The sequence below is a fragment of the Phaseolus vulgaris genome, chromosome 3, assembly GCF_000499845.2.
Source record: "Phaseolus vulgaris cultivar G19833 chromosome 3, P. vulgaris v2.0, whole genome shotgun sequence".
In the NCBI taxonomy this organism is placed as follows: Eukaryota; Viridiplantae; Streptophyta; class Magnoliopsida; order Fabales; family Fabaceae; genus Phaseolus; species Phaseolus vulgaris.
In genome coordinates, this window is record NC_023757.2 from 40,116,636 (window position 1) to 40,136,098 (window position 19,463).

Sequence of the window (19,463 nt, forward strand, 5' to 3'; positions counted from 1 at the left end):
TTATTCTTTCTAAGTATATGTTAAAAAAATTCGTAACACACTTTAAAAGGTAATTTTGATGCAGAAATATTTTTTTGGATTGTAGAATCTAAAATTTATTTTAGAATTATATTATGAATTGTACAATTTATAAAGTATTTACCTATTAGATTATATAATCTGAAATGCATATTTTAGTAAAAGGGTATTAGGATAGTATAATCTGATAATTCTTATTGAATTAAATAATATTTTTTGAATTTTATAATTTATACTGTATTTTTTTAAAGAAAAAATATGTATTTCGGTAAATAAAAAATAATATTTTCTGATAATAGAATCCAGAAATATAATTTTATGAATAAAATGGTCTTTTTATCTGATTTATTGGGTGCGTGGAGAACATAAGAAGGTGTAGGAAGAAACAGCCGATTACTGATTCAATTGTTTTAATGGGCTTAACTGAATTTTGAGAGCTGGGTATGAAAATGGGCTATTTCATTCTGCACCTTTATTGTTTTCAAACTGCACTCCCATATGGTGATGAGATGACAATTATACCCTTAATAAAATATTTAATATAAACTTATTTCTCTCGCTTTCTCATTTCATCTTATTCCTTTCGTATACCAGCATCATGCAACTCCTCTCCGCCTTGTAACTTTTTTTTTTATTATAGTTGTTATGCATGTTTATTCTGGATTAAATACTTTACCTTTCAGATTGCATAATACATAATTTATTTTTAATATTTATGTATATTTCAGATTATATAATTTAGAATTTATTTATAAATATGGATATACAATCTCACAATTCACAAATAATTATTAATATTTTTTTTTTTAAAGTACATTTTGGATTGTGCAGCAGTACCTTAAAAAATGCATACAAACACTACAAGGATAAATTTGAAGTATTTAAATTTAAGGGGGTGCAGGTTGAAATCAGGGAGGTAGAGGAAGAAAAGTCCATGAAAATGTTCGAATCCACCATCAATACTAAATGGGAAGTTGCTTTCTGCACTCTCAAAATTTCTTCCTCCACCTTCTTTTATCTTTCGTATTGACCAGTTCGAAGTAAATTTTTTTTAAGGAACTAATCATTTTTAGTTTAATCAATAGCTAATTCAGACTATAATTTACGTTTTGGAATTGATGACTATTGTCTTAGTGAATTAAAAAATAACAAATCCTTCATTAATGTAAGGAGAAATTTTTTAAATACAAAAAGACAACTACCTACTAAATGTCATTTTTAAAAAATATATTTGATTGTGATCCTATTTTTCCAATAAAATAACCAGCCAAGTTCTCTTGAAAAAAAAAAAACACACACTGTCTTATTATAATCTTTTTTAACAAACTACTTAATAGGATTTTCAAAGATACATGCAGGCATTCCAATGGAAATTTATTCAAACTTTATTGTATAATTAACCTTTTGGATTATCAGGTAAAATAATAATGAAAATTAGTTAATAATGGTACAAAGTTGAGTAATACTAGATGAGATGGGTGGAATAAAGAGAGCAAGAAGAAATACAATAGAAGACTGTGTTCTTCCTTATATAGTATTTAGATTTTATGGATTTTCTTGAAAAATAAAGTAGTTTGAAGAATAAAAAAAGAGTAACACGATCCATTGTTTTTGTTAACCTTGAGATAAAAATAAAATTGAAAGAAAAGAAAAAAAAATGTGCAATACATCATTCAATTCATGAAATTCAACAAATTTAATTTCTCTAATAAGATTATTTGTGATTTTGGAGAATCTTTATTAAAAAAAATATGTGGTAGTTCCTTATCTAAAACCCATAAGTTATGACTTTTATTTGAATTTACATAGTGAAGTTATCATTTGAGATGTTGATATCAGAAAAATCAATTTATGATTGTTGAAAGAGAGGCATAAACTTTTAATTTGATGACGATTTAATCCTTACTCGATATTTGTTGTATCTTCTTTATCAAAATTCTATAGGATTTAACTCTTTAAAAAAGATAATTATTCTACAATATTCCCTAGAATATAAATATAATATGCATTGGTCGAATTATTCAAAATGCTTAATTTAAGTGACTAAGTAACAATTACATGATAAAAATAATTGCAAAAAATGTATAAATAAAAGTTGATATGATATTATGTTAACAATTCACCCCAATTAAAAATACATTAAAATGAAAATTTAAGAATAAAAATAAGAATTAGCTACTAATAGGAAAAGAAAAAGTATCTATTTTCCTTACTTCTAAACAGTCAAGAGATATACACTACAAGAAATTGCTTATTTAGCTGCAAAAAAAAATAAGCGAAGGTCTTAGGTCGACACTAAATAGTGTCAAATAAGCCTTCGTTATTCACAAAATTTAAATAAAATGTGAGAAAGCGTGGGTTATACCTACGCAAACTTTTAAAAAAAAAAGTTGCGTGGGTGGAACGACCACTATTAAAAGTATAAAAATAATAAAAATTTAAATGTTTGAAGCACGCTAAATATTTTAAATTAAATTTAAACAAAGAATTAATTTGTATTTATTTGAAAATTCTTAATTGTTAAGGTTTTGAATATTTTGAGAAAATTTTAAACCCTTATTCAGAAAGTGTTGTTATTCTTAATTGTTAAGGTTCATTCATTAGAAGTCTCGAATAGCCTTCAGCTTCAGCTTGAACACTGTCGTTCATAAGCAGCGTGCCAGGGAGAAGTCTCGAATAGCCTTCAGCTTCAGCTTGAGCACTGTCGTTCATAAGCAGCGTGCCAGGGAGAAGTCTCGAATAGCCTTCAGCTTCAACTTGAGCACTGTCGTTCATAAGCAACGTGCCAGGGAGAAGTCTCGAATAGCCTTCAGCTTCATCTTGAGCACTGTCGTTCATAAGCAGCGTGCCAACGGAGTCTTCGCGGTTTTGCCCTAGGTTTTCATCTTGATTCCTTTCTTTCTGTGTTATGTGTAATTTTATTTTTGATTCCTACTCTCAGTTTTGCCCTAACATTGTGTTTTGATTTTCACTGATTCTCTGTGATTTTGTATTTTGTATTCTCAGTGATATTGGATTGACTGGTTGAAGAATGACAGAGGGTTGAAGAAGTGAGGGATGAGATGAAAACGTGGTACTATGTTGTGTCCAAAACTTGATCATTGTATTAGGTAACATATTGCACATAGTCTCTAATTTTTTTAATTCATACAGAGGAGATGAGAAAAAAAGCATAGGTAGAGAAGCCGAATTCTGCAAACTAGAATTTCATCTAACCAAAATTGAGGTAGCTCGTTCCAGTTAATTTTTTAAGGCACCTGCATTAAAGTAAAGAATCCAAATGACTTTTAAAAGCTTTTAATCTAGAGAGAGCAATATCCTCACACAGTGTAAAAAAAAAAAAAAACTGTTCATTGACCATGCCATCTAGATATGTATCCCAATGAGGATAAATAAGACTTTAACTATTATAAAGGTTACACAGTTTCAAAATCAACATTTAAGTGAAAAGTAGATAATTTCATAAGACTAATCGATGACAAAAATCATAGATGTTTTCAAGTTGTATCTTTATTTTATTATGATTACTAACAACTTTTGTTGAGATGTGCTTGTTATTTGTAGCAATTTTACAAAGGTTGAAATGGGGTAAGAACATGTTGGGTTAAAGAAGGCTTACACATGGTAGGGAAATGTTGAGAAGTGTTGCATACCAATAAGGCATTTGATGAATGATGATGATATTTTGGTGTAATAAATTAAAAAAATAATGTAAAGGCGAATTGCATGGTGAATTAAAAATGATCCCTACAAGTCATGTAAAGATGGCTCTTGGGAATGATTAAAAGGGTAGGTCAGAATCCATGGACCCAATTCAACTTGCGTGTGCAAAGGGCCTTTACTTTCTTCTTCCTTTAAATATTATTTATCACTATTTGATTTCGCAAGTGTTGAACCATCGATGTTGAGATTCTAGTGGACCAACACAAACTTCTCTTTCACCAAATCAATAACTCATCCAAATTCTTTGCAAGTGGAACCTAACCTACTTTAACTAATCTCATAATCCTCTAATACCAAATCAAATTACAACTTCTTTCTCTTACATCAAATAATATTAATACATGGTTACAGAAAATTTCCTTTCATTGTTTATCTTCTTTTCTCAAAAGCAATGAAAAAAAATGTTAGAACTAAGTATGGGTTCTTATTATATAAACTTTTCATGCATAATATTCTTAATCTCTCCTTATCAAAGAATCAAGGGTTTGCAATTTGTATTAAGAGAGTAACTAACTGATTCTCAAAATATATAAATATTAAAATCCAAAGTCAACAACACTGCATCAGTGCCGCTTCCACCCCCCGTTCATTCAACAACTTGCTTTAACTTTCACACACTCAATCACTCCAATGCCGACATGTGCTAAACATAATATAAATCATTCCAGTGTGGTAAAATAGAAATTAATTTTATAAATCAAAATAATTAGTTCTTATTTAATTAAATTAGATACTGTTTTATAAATTAAAAAAAATATTTATATCTAAAATAGTTTATACTATTAATAAAAAATTATAAAATGGTTTCTAAATTGGTATTTAACCATTAGGTACCAATGTTTTTTCTACTTACTATTTTTATATTATACTTTTAGGAACTAATTTAAAATCTAAAATATTAATCGCTAAACCTTAGGTAGTTAATTTAGATACAAATTTAGAAATCATTTTATAATTTTTTATTAATAATAAAAACCACTTTAGATATAAATAATTTTTTAATCTCTAAATTAATATCTAATTTAGTTAATTTAGTGAGTAGTTTTTTTTGTCTCTAAATTTTGTTACTATTTAATTATTTACTTGTAATGTATGAGAATGATTGAAATAAGTTATTTTGTATTGTAGAATTCATTGAATTTGAGATTTCATTTCATCAAGTCATTGGAAGTAGTTAATCTGACCATCCGCTTGCAACAAAACAATAACGAATTTTGAAAAAAAAACTAACAATCTTTGAAAAAACTAATAATCATTTTCATACTACATGTACTTAGATGATCTAAAATTTGAAACAGAGACAAAAAATCAATTTCATAGTATAGTATAGTATAGATGATCTAAAAATTGTTCCAGTTTTTAGATTTTGAAATAAAAATATTTCAATACTGAAATTTTCCAACTAAAAATAACCAAACATAATCTTCATAATTATTTTGCTAATTTATTCGAAACAATTTTTACAAACATTATTTTTGCATTTTTTTCAGTCTTTAATTTGAAAAAAAAATGAGATTCTAGGTAATTTGACGACAGGAAGGATGTTTTTTTAAAAAATTGGATGCAAAGTTGTTTATTATTAGATATATTTGAAAATAATGAAATGTATCAAAATTTAATGTCACCACTTGACTGTTGTTTAAAGAATCAATCTGGTGCTCAAACAATATATACACATAACAATAAACATATGTTCTAAATATACTTTTAAAAACATTCAAACCAATTTTCATAAATTTCAAACCTACTAGCTTAGTTTAAAATAATGAAGTACAATATTGTTTAATAGACATTATAATATTTTCATCAATATATATTGCCTTTGATTTACAAAATCTCCAAAATAACATCAATATCAATACCACATTGAATTCAATCAAATACCCCATATAAATAACTATATATTTTCTATCATCATCAATCTATATTAAGGTGGTGTATATCACTCACAATTATATTCATCTAAAAGTTAGGCTAGCTTCTCCTACTTAAAAGTAACTTGTTAATGAGGAAAAATCTAACTCTCAAATCCAAAAAATAAAAAATAAAATAATTTTCGAGCATACACCTAGAAATAAAAACATTACCACGAGAATAATCTAAGAGAGACTTTATACCCAGCTGATCAAACACGTTGAGCATAAAAAACTTACACATTCTTAGAAATGAGAAAATGAGATATTCAATTATAAAATAATAAGAAATTTACTCAAATCAAAATTTTGATAGGATAAACTTTCACAACAAGAAAATCATTGAATAGAAATCAATTTTAGAGACAAAAAATAATTAGTTGTTATATTGATCAAATTAGATACTATTTGAAATACTAGAAACTTATTGGTTTTTAAATTAGTTTCTATTATTGATAAATAGAGTCTAAATGGATATTTAATTAGCCATCAAGTTTTTGTTACTAAATTTAGAATCTAAATCATTGGTGGTTAAAATCTTGATAGCTAATTAAATACCAATTTAAAAACTATTTATCAATAATAGAAACTAATATAAAAACCAATAATTTTTTTAGTATCTAAAATAGTATCTAATTTAGTCATCTATAACAACTAATTATTTTTTTATCTAAAATTGATTTTTATTCCATGATTTTCTAGTAGTGTTTATCTATTTTACTTCACTTCTATATGTTGTGAAGGTGTAATGATTAGTTAACAACTTATAAAAAAATGAAAATAATTTATATTTTAAATATATATCTAATTCTTCATCTAATTTCAACTAATACTTCCAACTATTTTTAATAAATAAATAAGTCCATTTTTTTACAATAAATAATCAAGTTATATTATCTAATACTATAAAAAATTATTAAATATTAGTTAATTTAAATATAAAAATAATTAGTCAATATATTCACTAAGTTATATACTATTTATAAACTAAAATATTAATATATCTAAATTAATTTTTATTATTAATAAAATTTATAAAATTATTTTAAATTGGTATTTAATATTATTTATAAAGTTTTTAGTTATTACTAACTACTTTAATATTTTTAAAAATAATTTATAAAATAATATTTAACTTAATTAAAATAATGAGTAATTATTTGTTATTTTTAAATTAATTTATATTTAATAATTTATTTTAGTGTAAACATTTTTATAAAATTTCGTTAAAAAATATTTGTTAATTTTTACTAATTGGATATGCTTAGTAGCATTGTTTAAGGATTGACAACTTCAAATTTAAAACAAATAAATATTATCTTTTATTGTTATTATTATTATTATTATTATTATTATTATTATTATTATTATTATTATATATATATATATATATTCTGGAGTCAACAGGATCATATATACAATTTTTTTTTAATTTGAATAAACAAGATATAAAAGTATATCTTAAAAATTAATTTAAGAGTAAGAACTATTTTTCATCATATAATTTAGTAAAAAAATTTAGCAACTAATATAATTACAAAAATTAATAATAATGCATTACATTTTTTATTTATATATTTTATTTTATTCACAAAATAGTATTGAATTTATCATATGTATATATTGATGTAGTTGATAGAAAATTAATTAAGTAATATTTAAAAATATATAATTATGAAAGTTATCTTACTTTGTTGAATATATAATAATTACATATTTTTAATTGTATTCCTCTATTTTCTTTCTGATATCGTTCTTACACATATAGTGTTCAAAGTCGAATAATTCAAAAAAATAACTAAAATCATTCCAGAATATAAGAAACCTATCCAAAAAAATGTAACTTTTTTAATCAAACAAATAGTTTGATTAAAAATAAAAAATAGAAATAAATCAATCATTTATTATATTTAAATATAATGTTATATATTCAAAGTTAATTAACAACTAATAATTATATAAAATTAAATGAAGTATATATTTATATTTATCAGAATAATAAATTTGTATTATAATATTTATTTATATGTTATATAATTTATTTATGAACATGTAAGAAAATAAAAACTATAAATATAATAAGAAGAAGCATATAAAAAGATTCATGCCATATTCTATTCTATTAGACAATTTTTAATTATAAAATGTTTAATAATTTCTCTAAAATTATTTTACAAAATTTATATTGAATCGACTCCGAATCATATTTTCTTTGATATTTTCCTACCAAATGAATATTAAAATAATGGTATCAGACTTATATAATTAATTGTGAAAGTAAAAAAGCATAGAATCTTCTAACATAGCAGTCTTGTCTTTAAAATACCATAACTGATTAATTATCCTTTAATTAAAAGTGGTTTATGATTTATTTTGTAAAGGAAGGTAGTTAAAAAAACTAATTAATTATTCATTAATTAAAAGGCACCAATAAAAAAACAAAATAAATGAAAACTAATTGAAAAGTCCAAACATTTATCAATTTCTTCACATACACGTCTTCAACCTACAAAACAAACCAAATCTGGTCAGCTACGTACATATGTCATTGTCATAATATTAACAGACGAAATCCTATAGCGTGCACTGTGAATCATGCAAAAAAATAAAATAAATATATATATCATTTTTATTTTTGAGATCATTATTCATCAAATAAATAAATTAATTACTACTTCTCACACATCTTTTTACTGTTGAAAAAAAAAAGGTATAAACAAGAATAGGGTTTAACAAAATCCCCGAATAGTATTTAATAAGAATAAGAAGGAATAGAGCGAGTCAACCCAAACAATGGTTGACTCTCTGGTGGTTCCAATTCCACTTCCACACACGCACCTATATATATCACAACTATCCTCGGTTAACCAAAGAGTCTAAGACAAACAAAACGCCATGGTTGAGGAAACTGCAACCTCCGACTCGACCAAGCGCCAAACCCACGGCTTCATCGTAACCATAACGGCGATCCTCGCGCTGTTGACGAAGCGCGCCGCCCGCAAGCTGAAGCGGAGCAAGGACGATGATTGCAGAATGGATCCTAAGTCGCAGAAATCGAGGCCTAAGAAGCTTCTCAGCAACATAAGCAACAAAGCGCTTTTGCCGTTCGCTCCCAACCACAAGAAGTGTAACAGCAAGCAGAGCAGCGTGGCGGAAGAGAACGGAGGGTGGGGAAACGGCGGCGTTTGGCAGAAGGAGATTCTCATGGGTGGCAAGTGCGAGCCGTTAGATTTCTCCGGCGTTATTTACTACGACGGAAACGGGAAACAGCTGAGCGAAATCCCTCTCAGATCGCCACGCGCCAGCCCCTTGCCCGGTTACCTCACGCGCCGCACTCCTCAACATACCCGCTGAATCTTCCTTCACTGTGAACACGCGGCGCGTCTCTCTTGTTTTAGTTTTGATTTTCATATCAGTGTTTGTTAGCGTTGTAGTCGTAGGTGGTTGCTTTGTTTTCGTTGGTAAAAACATTTGTACAGGGTTTTGGTTTTTGCACTTTTGAGCAGCCTCCTTCTGCTTAATCGTCTCAGATCAAATTACAACTTGTTAGGTTTCATTTTACCATATCAAGTAGTCAACAGATGTTATTAGGGTTTTGTTTCATCATATTTACTCAACAGAGTTTTATTCAAAATATTTCTGCACTTCTTTTGAAGATATCTTTGTTGAAAAAAATAACCTTTACTTTCTGTCTAAAGTTCATATATTAAAAAAAAATCTAACGAATTTTACTCCTAATTTTAGTCTTCTAATTTTAAAAAATATGTAATTTTGATCAAATTCTCAATATTTTACATGATTTAACTGAATTATAGACTTTATATATATATATATGGTTGTAAATTAAAATATAGTTTAATTAATTAACAGAAGCAAAAAATATAATTTGGAGATACGATGCAGCTTTATGAGATGATGATGATGATGTAAAAAGAAACAGAGAATGTTTTATGAAATTCCGTTTTCTTTTTCGTTGGTTTTGGCAGCTATGTATAATAATTGACAGGGATGGAAAGAGCAACAAACACATAAAATAGAGATAGACACATATTAATATAATGAAACATAACTTCAAAAGAATGAAGAACAAGATTTTAGTTAATTATAGATTTGGTGATTCCCTTGCGTGTAAGATATGTATAAAAAAATGGAACAGTGTATTTGATTAAGTCTAATCCGAATTCAGTTGGATCACAATGACAATGGAAGATTTTGTCAAATGCCATTCAATAATCTCCATATCTGGAAACAAAATAAAAATAACTAAACCAATTTAATACTGTATCATTTATGTGGATTAAATGCATTATATTGTATAATTTATTTTTAATTTATTAGTTTTATGTTTTATTAATTGTTAATAACTCTCATGACTTTATTTTGTTCATATTATGTCTCTATTCAACTGTTCTAATTAATATTTCCATTCCATGTTTGAATTGTTTTTTTTATTCACTGAATTCTCTATTTTTAATTCATTTCCTTTCTTAGAGCAATAATTATTACTCCATTCAATCATTACATAAATTTATGATTTAGTCTTAATTGACTTGTTTTATTTTTTATTAATTGTATCATATCCCTGATTAATGAATTTCATCTTTTATCTGTTTGAAGTATCTAATCCTTATAATTTTATCAATCATATTCTTAAAAAGTTTGACTAATGTTTTCATTGTTGCCAAAGAAAAAAAAAATATTTTCATTAACTAAGAGTAACATATATTATTCTGTTATTTTTTCCCCACATTAAATAATAACTCAATAAGCCATTACATTTTATAACCATATCCATGTATAGGTTGTGATATTATTTATTTATTTTTGTAATTTTTCAGTAAAAAATTAATTAGCTTATTTTCTAAAATAATTATAAAATAAATTGAACAAAAAAAATTATAAAATGATTCACTAAATGTAATTTACTCTTGCCGCTAAATTGTTCTAGTAATATAAAACAATTACAAACAGGGGAATCTATCTCAAGAAAATATACATATGAATTATACCGATTATTTTATAAAATAATCAAACACATTTATAATACAGATAAAATAACAAAGTATCAAATAAAAAAACTTAAAAACTACACGAATTCTAGAATATATACTATATTCAATTTAAATATCCGAGACTAAAGTTTTTTTCTATATCAAAATATATTTCGTTATCAATTTAAATTTCTTTTTAGTGAATTTTCATCTACAAAAAACTTCCATCAATTTTTTTTTCTACTCTTTAATATTTTCATTTATTTAATTGAGAAGTTATTACAAAAGTCTGAATACCTCATTCATATATTCCATTATTCAATATATACACTATATAAATATACTAAGTACGTATTACCTCACTTCTTCAATGTACTATTCATCAGTTATGAGGAAGCTCAAACACTTCTCTTAAATAAGCGTATCCGTGTCGGACATATACGTATCGGTGTTGACACTCGTAGGACACTTGAAATGTTCAATTCAAAAAATATTTGTTGGATTTTTTAAAATTCTAACACGGTTCTAACACAATTTTAAAAGGTATAAATACAATAATTTTCTAAAAACTCAAATTTATTGTATAAATTTTTATTATGATTATAAAAATAATGAACAAATTCTTTTGAACTAGTCATGAAAAATATCTTTCTGTTCCCAAAAGAATTTGAAACATACTTTTGCACATAAATATTTATTTTCAATTTATATAATTCAAAATTATATAATATAGATTTGTGTCCCCGTGTCCTACATTTTAGAGATTATACGTATGTCCGTGTCCGTATCCGTATCGTGTCAGTACTCGTTACCGTATCTATGATACATAGGTCATAGCAATAAAGTCGGTTACATAATAGTAAATAATAATAAAATTATGCTAATTATAACTTCAATTGATATAAAAAAAAAACTTTTTTATATTGGTTAAAGTTATAACTCACATGAACAGTTTCCTAAGATAAAATAGGAGTGTAATATTTTGTGTCGAGATATTTGCATATTTCTTTAATCTCTCATTTAATATTATATTTTTATTTTATTTTATTGTACTCTTACTTTAATGAAAATGATGTTGTTAACTTTATTAGAAAGTGAATTTTAAGTCTAATTCAATATTATAAAATTGATTTATAAGGTGGAGTTATTTATCATTAATGAATATGCGGTTGACAATTTTATTAGAAAGTGAACTTAAATTTTACTCAACTTTATAAAACTGACTCATGAGATGAGATTTACTTAGATAATCTCTAAATGATTATGATACAATATTAAAAAATGAATATTTATAAGTTAAAATTTGCAAACAGTTATGTACTATAAACAAATCTTTATTTCTAATATACATGAGATCTCCAACAAATTTGACGATAATAAATCGCTAATCACTCGTTCACTAAATCTTAACTCTATTTATAACATAATTAGTTCTCATCGAAGAGAACAATTAAAATCATAATATAACATTAAAATAAATATATTTATATAAAATTAAGATAAACTAAAACTTTATAAACCATAATTATTTTATTCGAGAACAATATATTATGTGAAATTTCTTGTAGTGAGAATTCACTATGCTCCATTATAAAAATATAATTAAATTCATTAAATAATTTATATAAAAAATAAAAATTCTCAAAGAAACTTAGAATTTATTTAATCTAGTGATGCTTCAAAAAAAGTATCAACTCATTCCAAAAACTTTTGAAATTATCACCAATTCAAACCAAATTTGACTCAAAATATATGCATATCTTAATTTCTATTCAATGATTAAATGAGACAATTTTTTAGTTAAATTGTATTTTGTTTTACAAAACAATATTAGTTTGAGTTTAATATGGAAATTCTACTTATTATGTTAATAAAAATTTAGAATATAATACAATTTAAACATTTAATATTCACTCCACATCAAAATCTTAGTACTATATCTTTGATTACAACTTGTATTTACATACACAAAATATTATATATCAACAATTTCAATTTATAAACACCACGTCATCAACATATCATATCACTACATTACAGGTACTTCACTGAAACAATATTATATTGTATAAAAGATATTATCACGCTCGAATATATATGTCTTCACTAAATTAGGGAAAACTAACCACTTAAGTTGTAGAACTGTGTGACTCGAGTTACCAATCATATCACTTAAACGAACTAATATTGTTTAAGAGATACTAGTTATGGATTAGAGATAATTGGTTTAACCTCTCCTACTTGAGCATTCTATTATTGCTTGAATGACCAACTTTAAAGGAAAGAGAATTAACAATTGTTCAAGTTTCACTATATGCTCGAACAACATGACTTGGTGTGTGAGCTAAGAAGTTTCAAAACACCACAAAAAGTTCAACTATTTACCAATTGAGTGATCACCTGTCACTTAAACGACGAAAGCTTGAGATGAGAGATAATTACTTCAATACCTCTTTTGCGTGAGCTGCAAATCATAATTTGAGAGACAAAAAAACATTATCATTTAAACCTTGAGCGATAAAGTTAAGTTCATGTATTCCAATCGCTTAAGTAACTCAAACATTTACTTGACACTTAAACAATATATATAAAAAAATAAAAAATAAATTAGCAAATTGCACACAAATATTGTCCCAAAACCAATTTTCATCTTTTTACATATTTATACTTGTATTATAACTTAAATACTACCTAATGGTATGACTAATAAAATCACGATTCTATCATCTATCAAAATATTGTACATCAACTCTTAATTCCAGAAAAAAACTTAACCCAATTCAATCTCTAGAGTTTAATTAAAAAACCATCGTTCATTTAAAAATCAACATACAAATTTAGTTTACTTTAAACAAATATAAATAATTAAATAAGAATTTTTTTATAACATTACCTGACTTTACTTCTTACCAAAAATTTAAAGATAATAAATTTATAGATATTTTTTTACATGTTGTTTAACAACTTTCTCATTTTCATTGGCTTTTGAATTCAAAATAAAAAATAAAAAAATATTACTAACAAGTTTAATTGAGTATAAATCTCTTTGATAATAAATGAAATCATCATTGATAAACAAGTGCAACAAATTTTTTATCTTTCATTGAAATTGAAGTTTACTAAATGTTGTTCTATTTTTACTTAATAATAAAAGTTATAATTGTAATAATTATTTATATAAAAAATGAAAGTTATAAATTATAATATTTTAACTAATTTTATTGTAAGATTACTTTGACTTAATTACTTTTTTTAATAAGATTTCACCTTTAATTTTAAAGAATTAATATATGACCAAAATTTAAATAAAAAATTAATGTTATATTTGTAATCCCAACTTTTAGTATAAATAATAAAGACTAAATTTGTATTTATAAACAAAATTTCTTCTAAATAAATTCGAAAAAAATCATAAAAATTGTACCTTAATGTAAAACTTATTAGAAATTAAAAGAAAAATTGCTACGATTTATACTTTCTATTGTATAACTTTTTCTCAAAAATATAACTTAGAAAAAGTGTTTTTTTATTCTTATTGGCAGTGTATATTTGAATTGGGTGGTGATATTTTGACAATTCAAATAAAATTCATTTGACAATTTAAAATAGTAATATTTTAATTTTATTTATTTATTTACTTAAAATCTTGATATATTATTATAACATTATAATGAATTGTAAGATGGGTATTTTTCGTGTCAAAGTATTAATTTTTATTTGAATTTTAGTTAAAATGTTAAGTTAAAAAAATTATTATAACTTATAATTCAAATCAAATCTTAAGATAAATTTTGCGAAATTGTCAAACATATTTACATAATAATATAATAAATTAAACTATCTATTCTCAGAATAAATGCGCAAACAAAATTGGTTTTATTTTCCAGTTTCAAGTGACGTTGACTTTTAACTTTTACAAATTCAACTCTTCAATATTTTGTTTAAGGATTTTTTTTTTTTTTTGATTGTTTTGTATTCAATGAACTCCTGTTTAAGCTGTAGATCTTCTAATATACAAGGTATTCAATTTATCATTTAATTTGAACCTTACTTTTGAAACTTTAGGTTGAATCGGTCACGTGATTTATAATCATAATATAAAAAACATTAATAAAAATATGAAGTTTAAAACACGGTAGTTGACTTTAACTTGTGTCTGACCCATTCAGCAGTCATAGTCATAGATAAGTCAAATGTTCAAAACTTTGACACTACTGTGTAGTTGTGAATATTGCTTTTAGATTCAGCTAATAATAATAATAATAATATAATATTCTTATGATTACTGTTATTACCAAACATTGCCACGTGTAACCCTTTTAAATATGAAAATGACTGTATTATATTATGTTAATATATACTTCTATTCTTTATCTGTATTTGAATTATTGAATATTTTGATGAAAAAATTGATAACTTTTTTAAAACAGATAAAGAAACGTCATTGACAAGTTTAATTGTTCAAATTTAAAAAAATTTAATTTATATTAGCAATCTAAATCAGATATAAGATTTCATGACTCACGGGAATTAAATGGTCTCAACTCCTTTAAAGCTTATAACTTAGGTTGAGACTTTTCTTTTTTATGCCTGTAATTTTTTAATTGCACTCGCATACTTTTTAAAATTATATTTTTGTAAAAATTATTTATGGATTATTTATTTTGGAAATTTTTTAAAACAAAAAACTTTTTAAATTTTTAGAATATGATTTTTAAATTAAAAAATTGAAATATTATAATAAAAATTTAAAAACATACTTTTCAAAACACATTAAATACACTTTCCAAAATAATTTTTTTAATAAATTTTCCAAAACACACATTATAATTCTAGAACGACTTTTTCAAAACAAATTTTTTAAAACACATAAACTGTGTTCCAAGACCAGCTTTCCAAAATAAAATTTTCAAAATATACATGATAGAACAATACAATGAAAATGGCATAGTGATGACAAGGGTGGCGTGTGTATGGGAGTACAGTTGGTAATAACGGGGTGAATGAAGAAAAAGCCTTAAGTTGACATGTTTCCACACTTCTACATTTAAGTTATAATAGGACAATGGATCCATGTAATTGCATGCGAAAAAAAAACTATATAGAGAGAGAAAATAAAAATGAAAACTTGTTCTATAATATTATTACAAGAAAATTATTGAATAAAAATCAATTTTAAAGACAAAAATAATTAATTATTATAATAATTAAACTAAAAATTATTTTAAAAATTAAAAAAATTATTAATTTTTAAATTAATTTTTATTATTGATAAATATTTTTTAAATTAGTATCTATTAACTATCAAAGTTTTAAATATCAATTACTCAAATTCTAGTAACAAAAACCTTATAGCTAATTAGATACTAATTTATAAATTATTTATCAATAATAAAAATTATTTTAAAAATAAATAATTTTGTTATTTTCTAAAATAATTTTTAATTTAATCATTATAACAACAAATTACTTTTTATCTAAAATTGGTTTTTATTTTTTTAATATATATATATATTCATTTGTATATAGAAATGTTAAGCGGACTAGTTTCATGGCCCACCTAATAAACTTCGGTTTAGTTGGTATAATTAAACCCATATTTATTTAGTCCGACCCAATCTTAAGTTTACGAATCATTTCAATCGATTAAATTTCTTTAAAAAAGTTTAAAAAATGTACTTTTAAAATTTGAATTATATCAATGAAATTATTTTTAATTTTAAATATAATTATTTCATGTATAAGTCATAATACATACATATGATCTAATAAATATTTTTATTAAAATATATAGATTTTTAAAATATAATTAATATTTTATAAATTAGTTGGTATATATGTTTACAAACCAGAGTCCAGCTAATCTTATAAGTTGAAAGATACCAAGATAAAAATAGTTTGCTTCAATTTAAATTATAATTATTTTTCATCCAACTTAAAACTGTTTTAAGAATTATTTTTGTTAATGGAGAAAATCCATTTTGACAGTTTGGTAGGGGTAACTATTTTTATTTATGAAATACAAATGGACACACATGTTTAGTATCCCATATGCATGAAGGCAAATATGACCTCACTCATTCGAAGTCTTAATTTACTTATTTAGTAAAAGTTCCAGGCTTAGACTATTAAAAACACCTATTTAATACACTAAGCCTAAACTAATAAAAACATAATAATCTAAATGGGGTGATTTGTTTATTTATTTAAATATATTAAAATTTATATGTATATTATATTTTGCTAAGTTTACGTTGTAGGACTATATCAACCTAGATTATTAACTTATTTGTATGTTGAAATTGGAAAAGGATTTCTAAATAAATTAATAAATCATGTCAGATTTTTTAAAAGGCCAAATCAGATTAAAAAAAAGAAAAAGCCTCTAAACTAATTAATCAAACTAGACATTAATTTCTTTTTTTAACATACTATATTATGCAAATCTAACCTCTTTTCGTTATTGAGAATGTGTTTCACTCTTACGTATGTGTTTGTTTGTGCTAGTTAATTAAGATTAGGACAAGTTTAAAATATATTTTTATCTGACATTAAAGTTAACACGAGTTTAATGAGTACCATTACGGAATGAGATATAAACACTAACTAAAAATACAAACAAGGTTGTAACAGGTACATTTAAAAACTTATGCACAGTATGTTTCACAAACTCCCAGATACAACAAAGACCCTTTGAAAATGAAATAATTAAAGAATACAAAACTTATCGAATTTTAAAATCCTCAAAGTGCCAATATTGTAGCTTCGAGGTTGAAATGTGCATATGTTTGTGCATAGTGTTTGATAGTGGAAGAAAATAGGGAGATAAAATATATTATTAAAAATAAAATAATAAAAGTAGAAACTACTTGATTGGTAAATATAATATTGAGTTTTTCAGATCGTTTAATTTTGAAAAGTAAGATTTTTTTTTTAGTATTTTAATTACATATTATTATGATCATCAATATGACACATAATTATACAACGTCACCATAATAAGTTATGTGAAATCTTGGCTCCAATGTCATGATTGGGGACACCATCAAAACAGTTTTTATGGGACATTACTAGAACATTTAATTTTACTTGATGTGCAGATTTTTTTATGTGAATATCATCATTTTTTAAAAATATTTTCCTATACTTTCATTCTCTCTCTTCCATTTTCTATTTCTCTTTACCATTCTATAAAATTTTATTATGTATTCTGGATTAAATATTTTTTAGCTCTGATGGAAATAAAAAATTATTGTTAATATTCAAAATTTATTAATGATATGAATATGATATTCTTAATATTAGATGTAATCATCTTACCTCAAATATGAGAGACTATGCTGGTGTAAAAATTGATATGCACATGCCATTAATTAATTCAAAATCTAGTGACATATTAGAAAATATTAATAATATAAAAAACAATGAAAAAGTTTCGAAGGTTGCTTTCAATTCATGCCAATTTATACCACATCTGTTTTCGATAAAATCTGTAATTGATGTTTTTGTTGAATAATGATTAGCTTGAAGTAACTAATAATTATAAATTCCATCAACATATAAAAAGAGAGTTTTATCCTAGCAATGGAAAGAAAACTGTGATCATACACATTCCTTCCAATTAATTTCTATATCTCTTTATTTTCATTGTTTTCAACTTTTCATGAAAGTAAAAGCAACAAGAGACCAAAATTACAAGTTTATAACTAACAACTACATTTTGCATTGAGAATTCTAAAACGGAAGGAAAAGGATAACCGACAATGACAGACGGAAACAGACACGTGGCGGGTGATTCTCACTCAGATGAAGCTAAAGATACACGTGGAGGGAACAAACACATCACAGACAGCACCATAAGAATAGCAAAAGTTAAGATAGTTGAGTTACACAGTTACACACCGTATTCGGATGGTAATCGGGTGGGTCCCTCACGCGCCGGGGGCTGCATCCTTGACCTTGCTCTGCAAATAGCCGCCGTATTCTCTGGCGCAGTCTTTGACGTGGCTGGCGGTGTCGTATATGCGGCTCCGGGCATAGTCGACCTGGTCGGAACCGGGTGGGTGCAGCCCTCTGAAGTAGCGGTACATCCAGGACAAGGCGGCGACAAGTGCAACCACGAATCCACAGGCGGAGAAGAAGCCTGCGGTGATTACGAATAAGAGGATGGAAGCTGGAACCCACACGGGGCTTGAGACGATGATGAGAGGCGTGAAAAAGATGAGGCCGAGAACGGCGCCTGTGAGGGTGAGTCCCGCCAGGAGGAGAAAGACGGAGGCGGTTACGAGAAGGGTGAGGATGCCGCCCAGGTGGGCAGAGTTGGGGGCCCGGTCTTGGAGCTTTCGGAGGAAAGCGGCGGAGAGGGAGGGTGTTTGGGCCTGGGCTTGGGCCGGCCTAGGATATTGGTCCGCCATGCCTGAAGGTTTGGATGTGTTGCGTTGTGTTGTGTGTGTGAGAGAGAAAGAGAGAGAGAAGGGAGTGATTGAGGGAAAAGAGAGGTAATGAAGGAGAGGTGTGGTGTGGGAAAGAGAGAGTTCTATTTTGGTGACATGCAAGAGGATACGTGTAGGATTCAGACTTTTTCTTTTCTATTTTTTCTCTGCAACAACCTACTTCTTTCTAATACTACTATCTTCCTATTTTTTTATTTTCATTTTTAGATTATCCACCGTTTAAAGCTTTTTTTTACACATTAAAACTCTTTTTTTTTATTCAATTCACATTAAAGCTCTTTTTTTATTCAATTCACTATTTTCTGACTTTACTGTCTCTAATATTATTTGTTTTCATGTTGTGATATGTATAATATTTAATTCAT

General features: G+C 25.7%; 2 protein-coding genes across 2 annotated transcripts; one reads left to right on the top strand and one right to left on the bottom strand.

Annotated features, from left to right (window-relative positions):
- The first annotated feature begins 8,549 nt into the window (after positions 1-8,549).
- Positions 8,550-9,008, top strand: LOC137805630 (uncharacterized). Its single transcript, XM_068605571.1, has one exon. It carries the CDS (start codon positions 8,550-8,552, stop codon positions 9,006-9,008), a length of 459 nt encoding a protein of 152 aa, XP_068461672.1.
- Positions 9,009-18,260: 9,252 nt separating this feature from the next.
- Positions 18,261-19,286, bottom strand: LOC137807655 (oleosin G). Its single transcript, XM_068608395.1, has one exon. It carries the CDS (start codon positions 19,057-19,059, stop codon positions 18,577-18,579), a length of 483 nt encoding a protein of 160 aa, XP_068464496.1. The 5' UTR covers positions 19,060-19,286; the 3' UTR covers positions 18,261-18,576.
- Between the last annotated feature and the right edge of the window lie 177 nt (positions 19,287-19,463).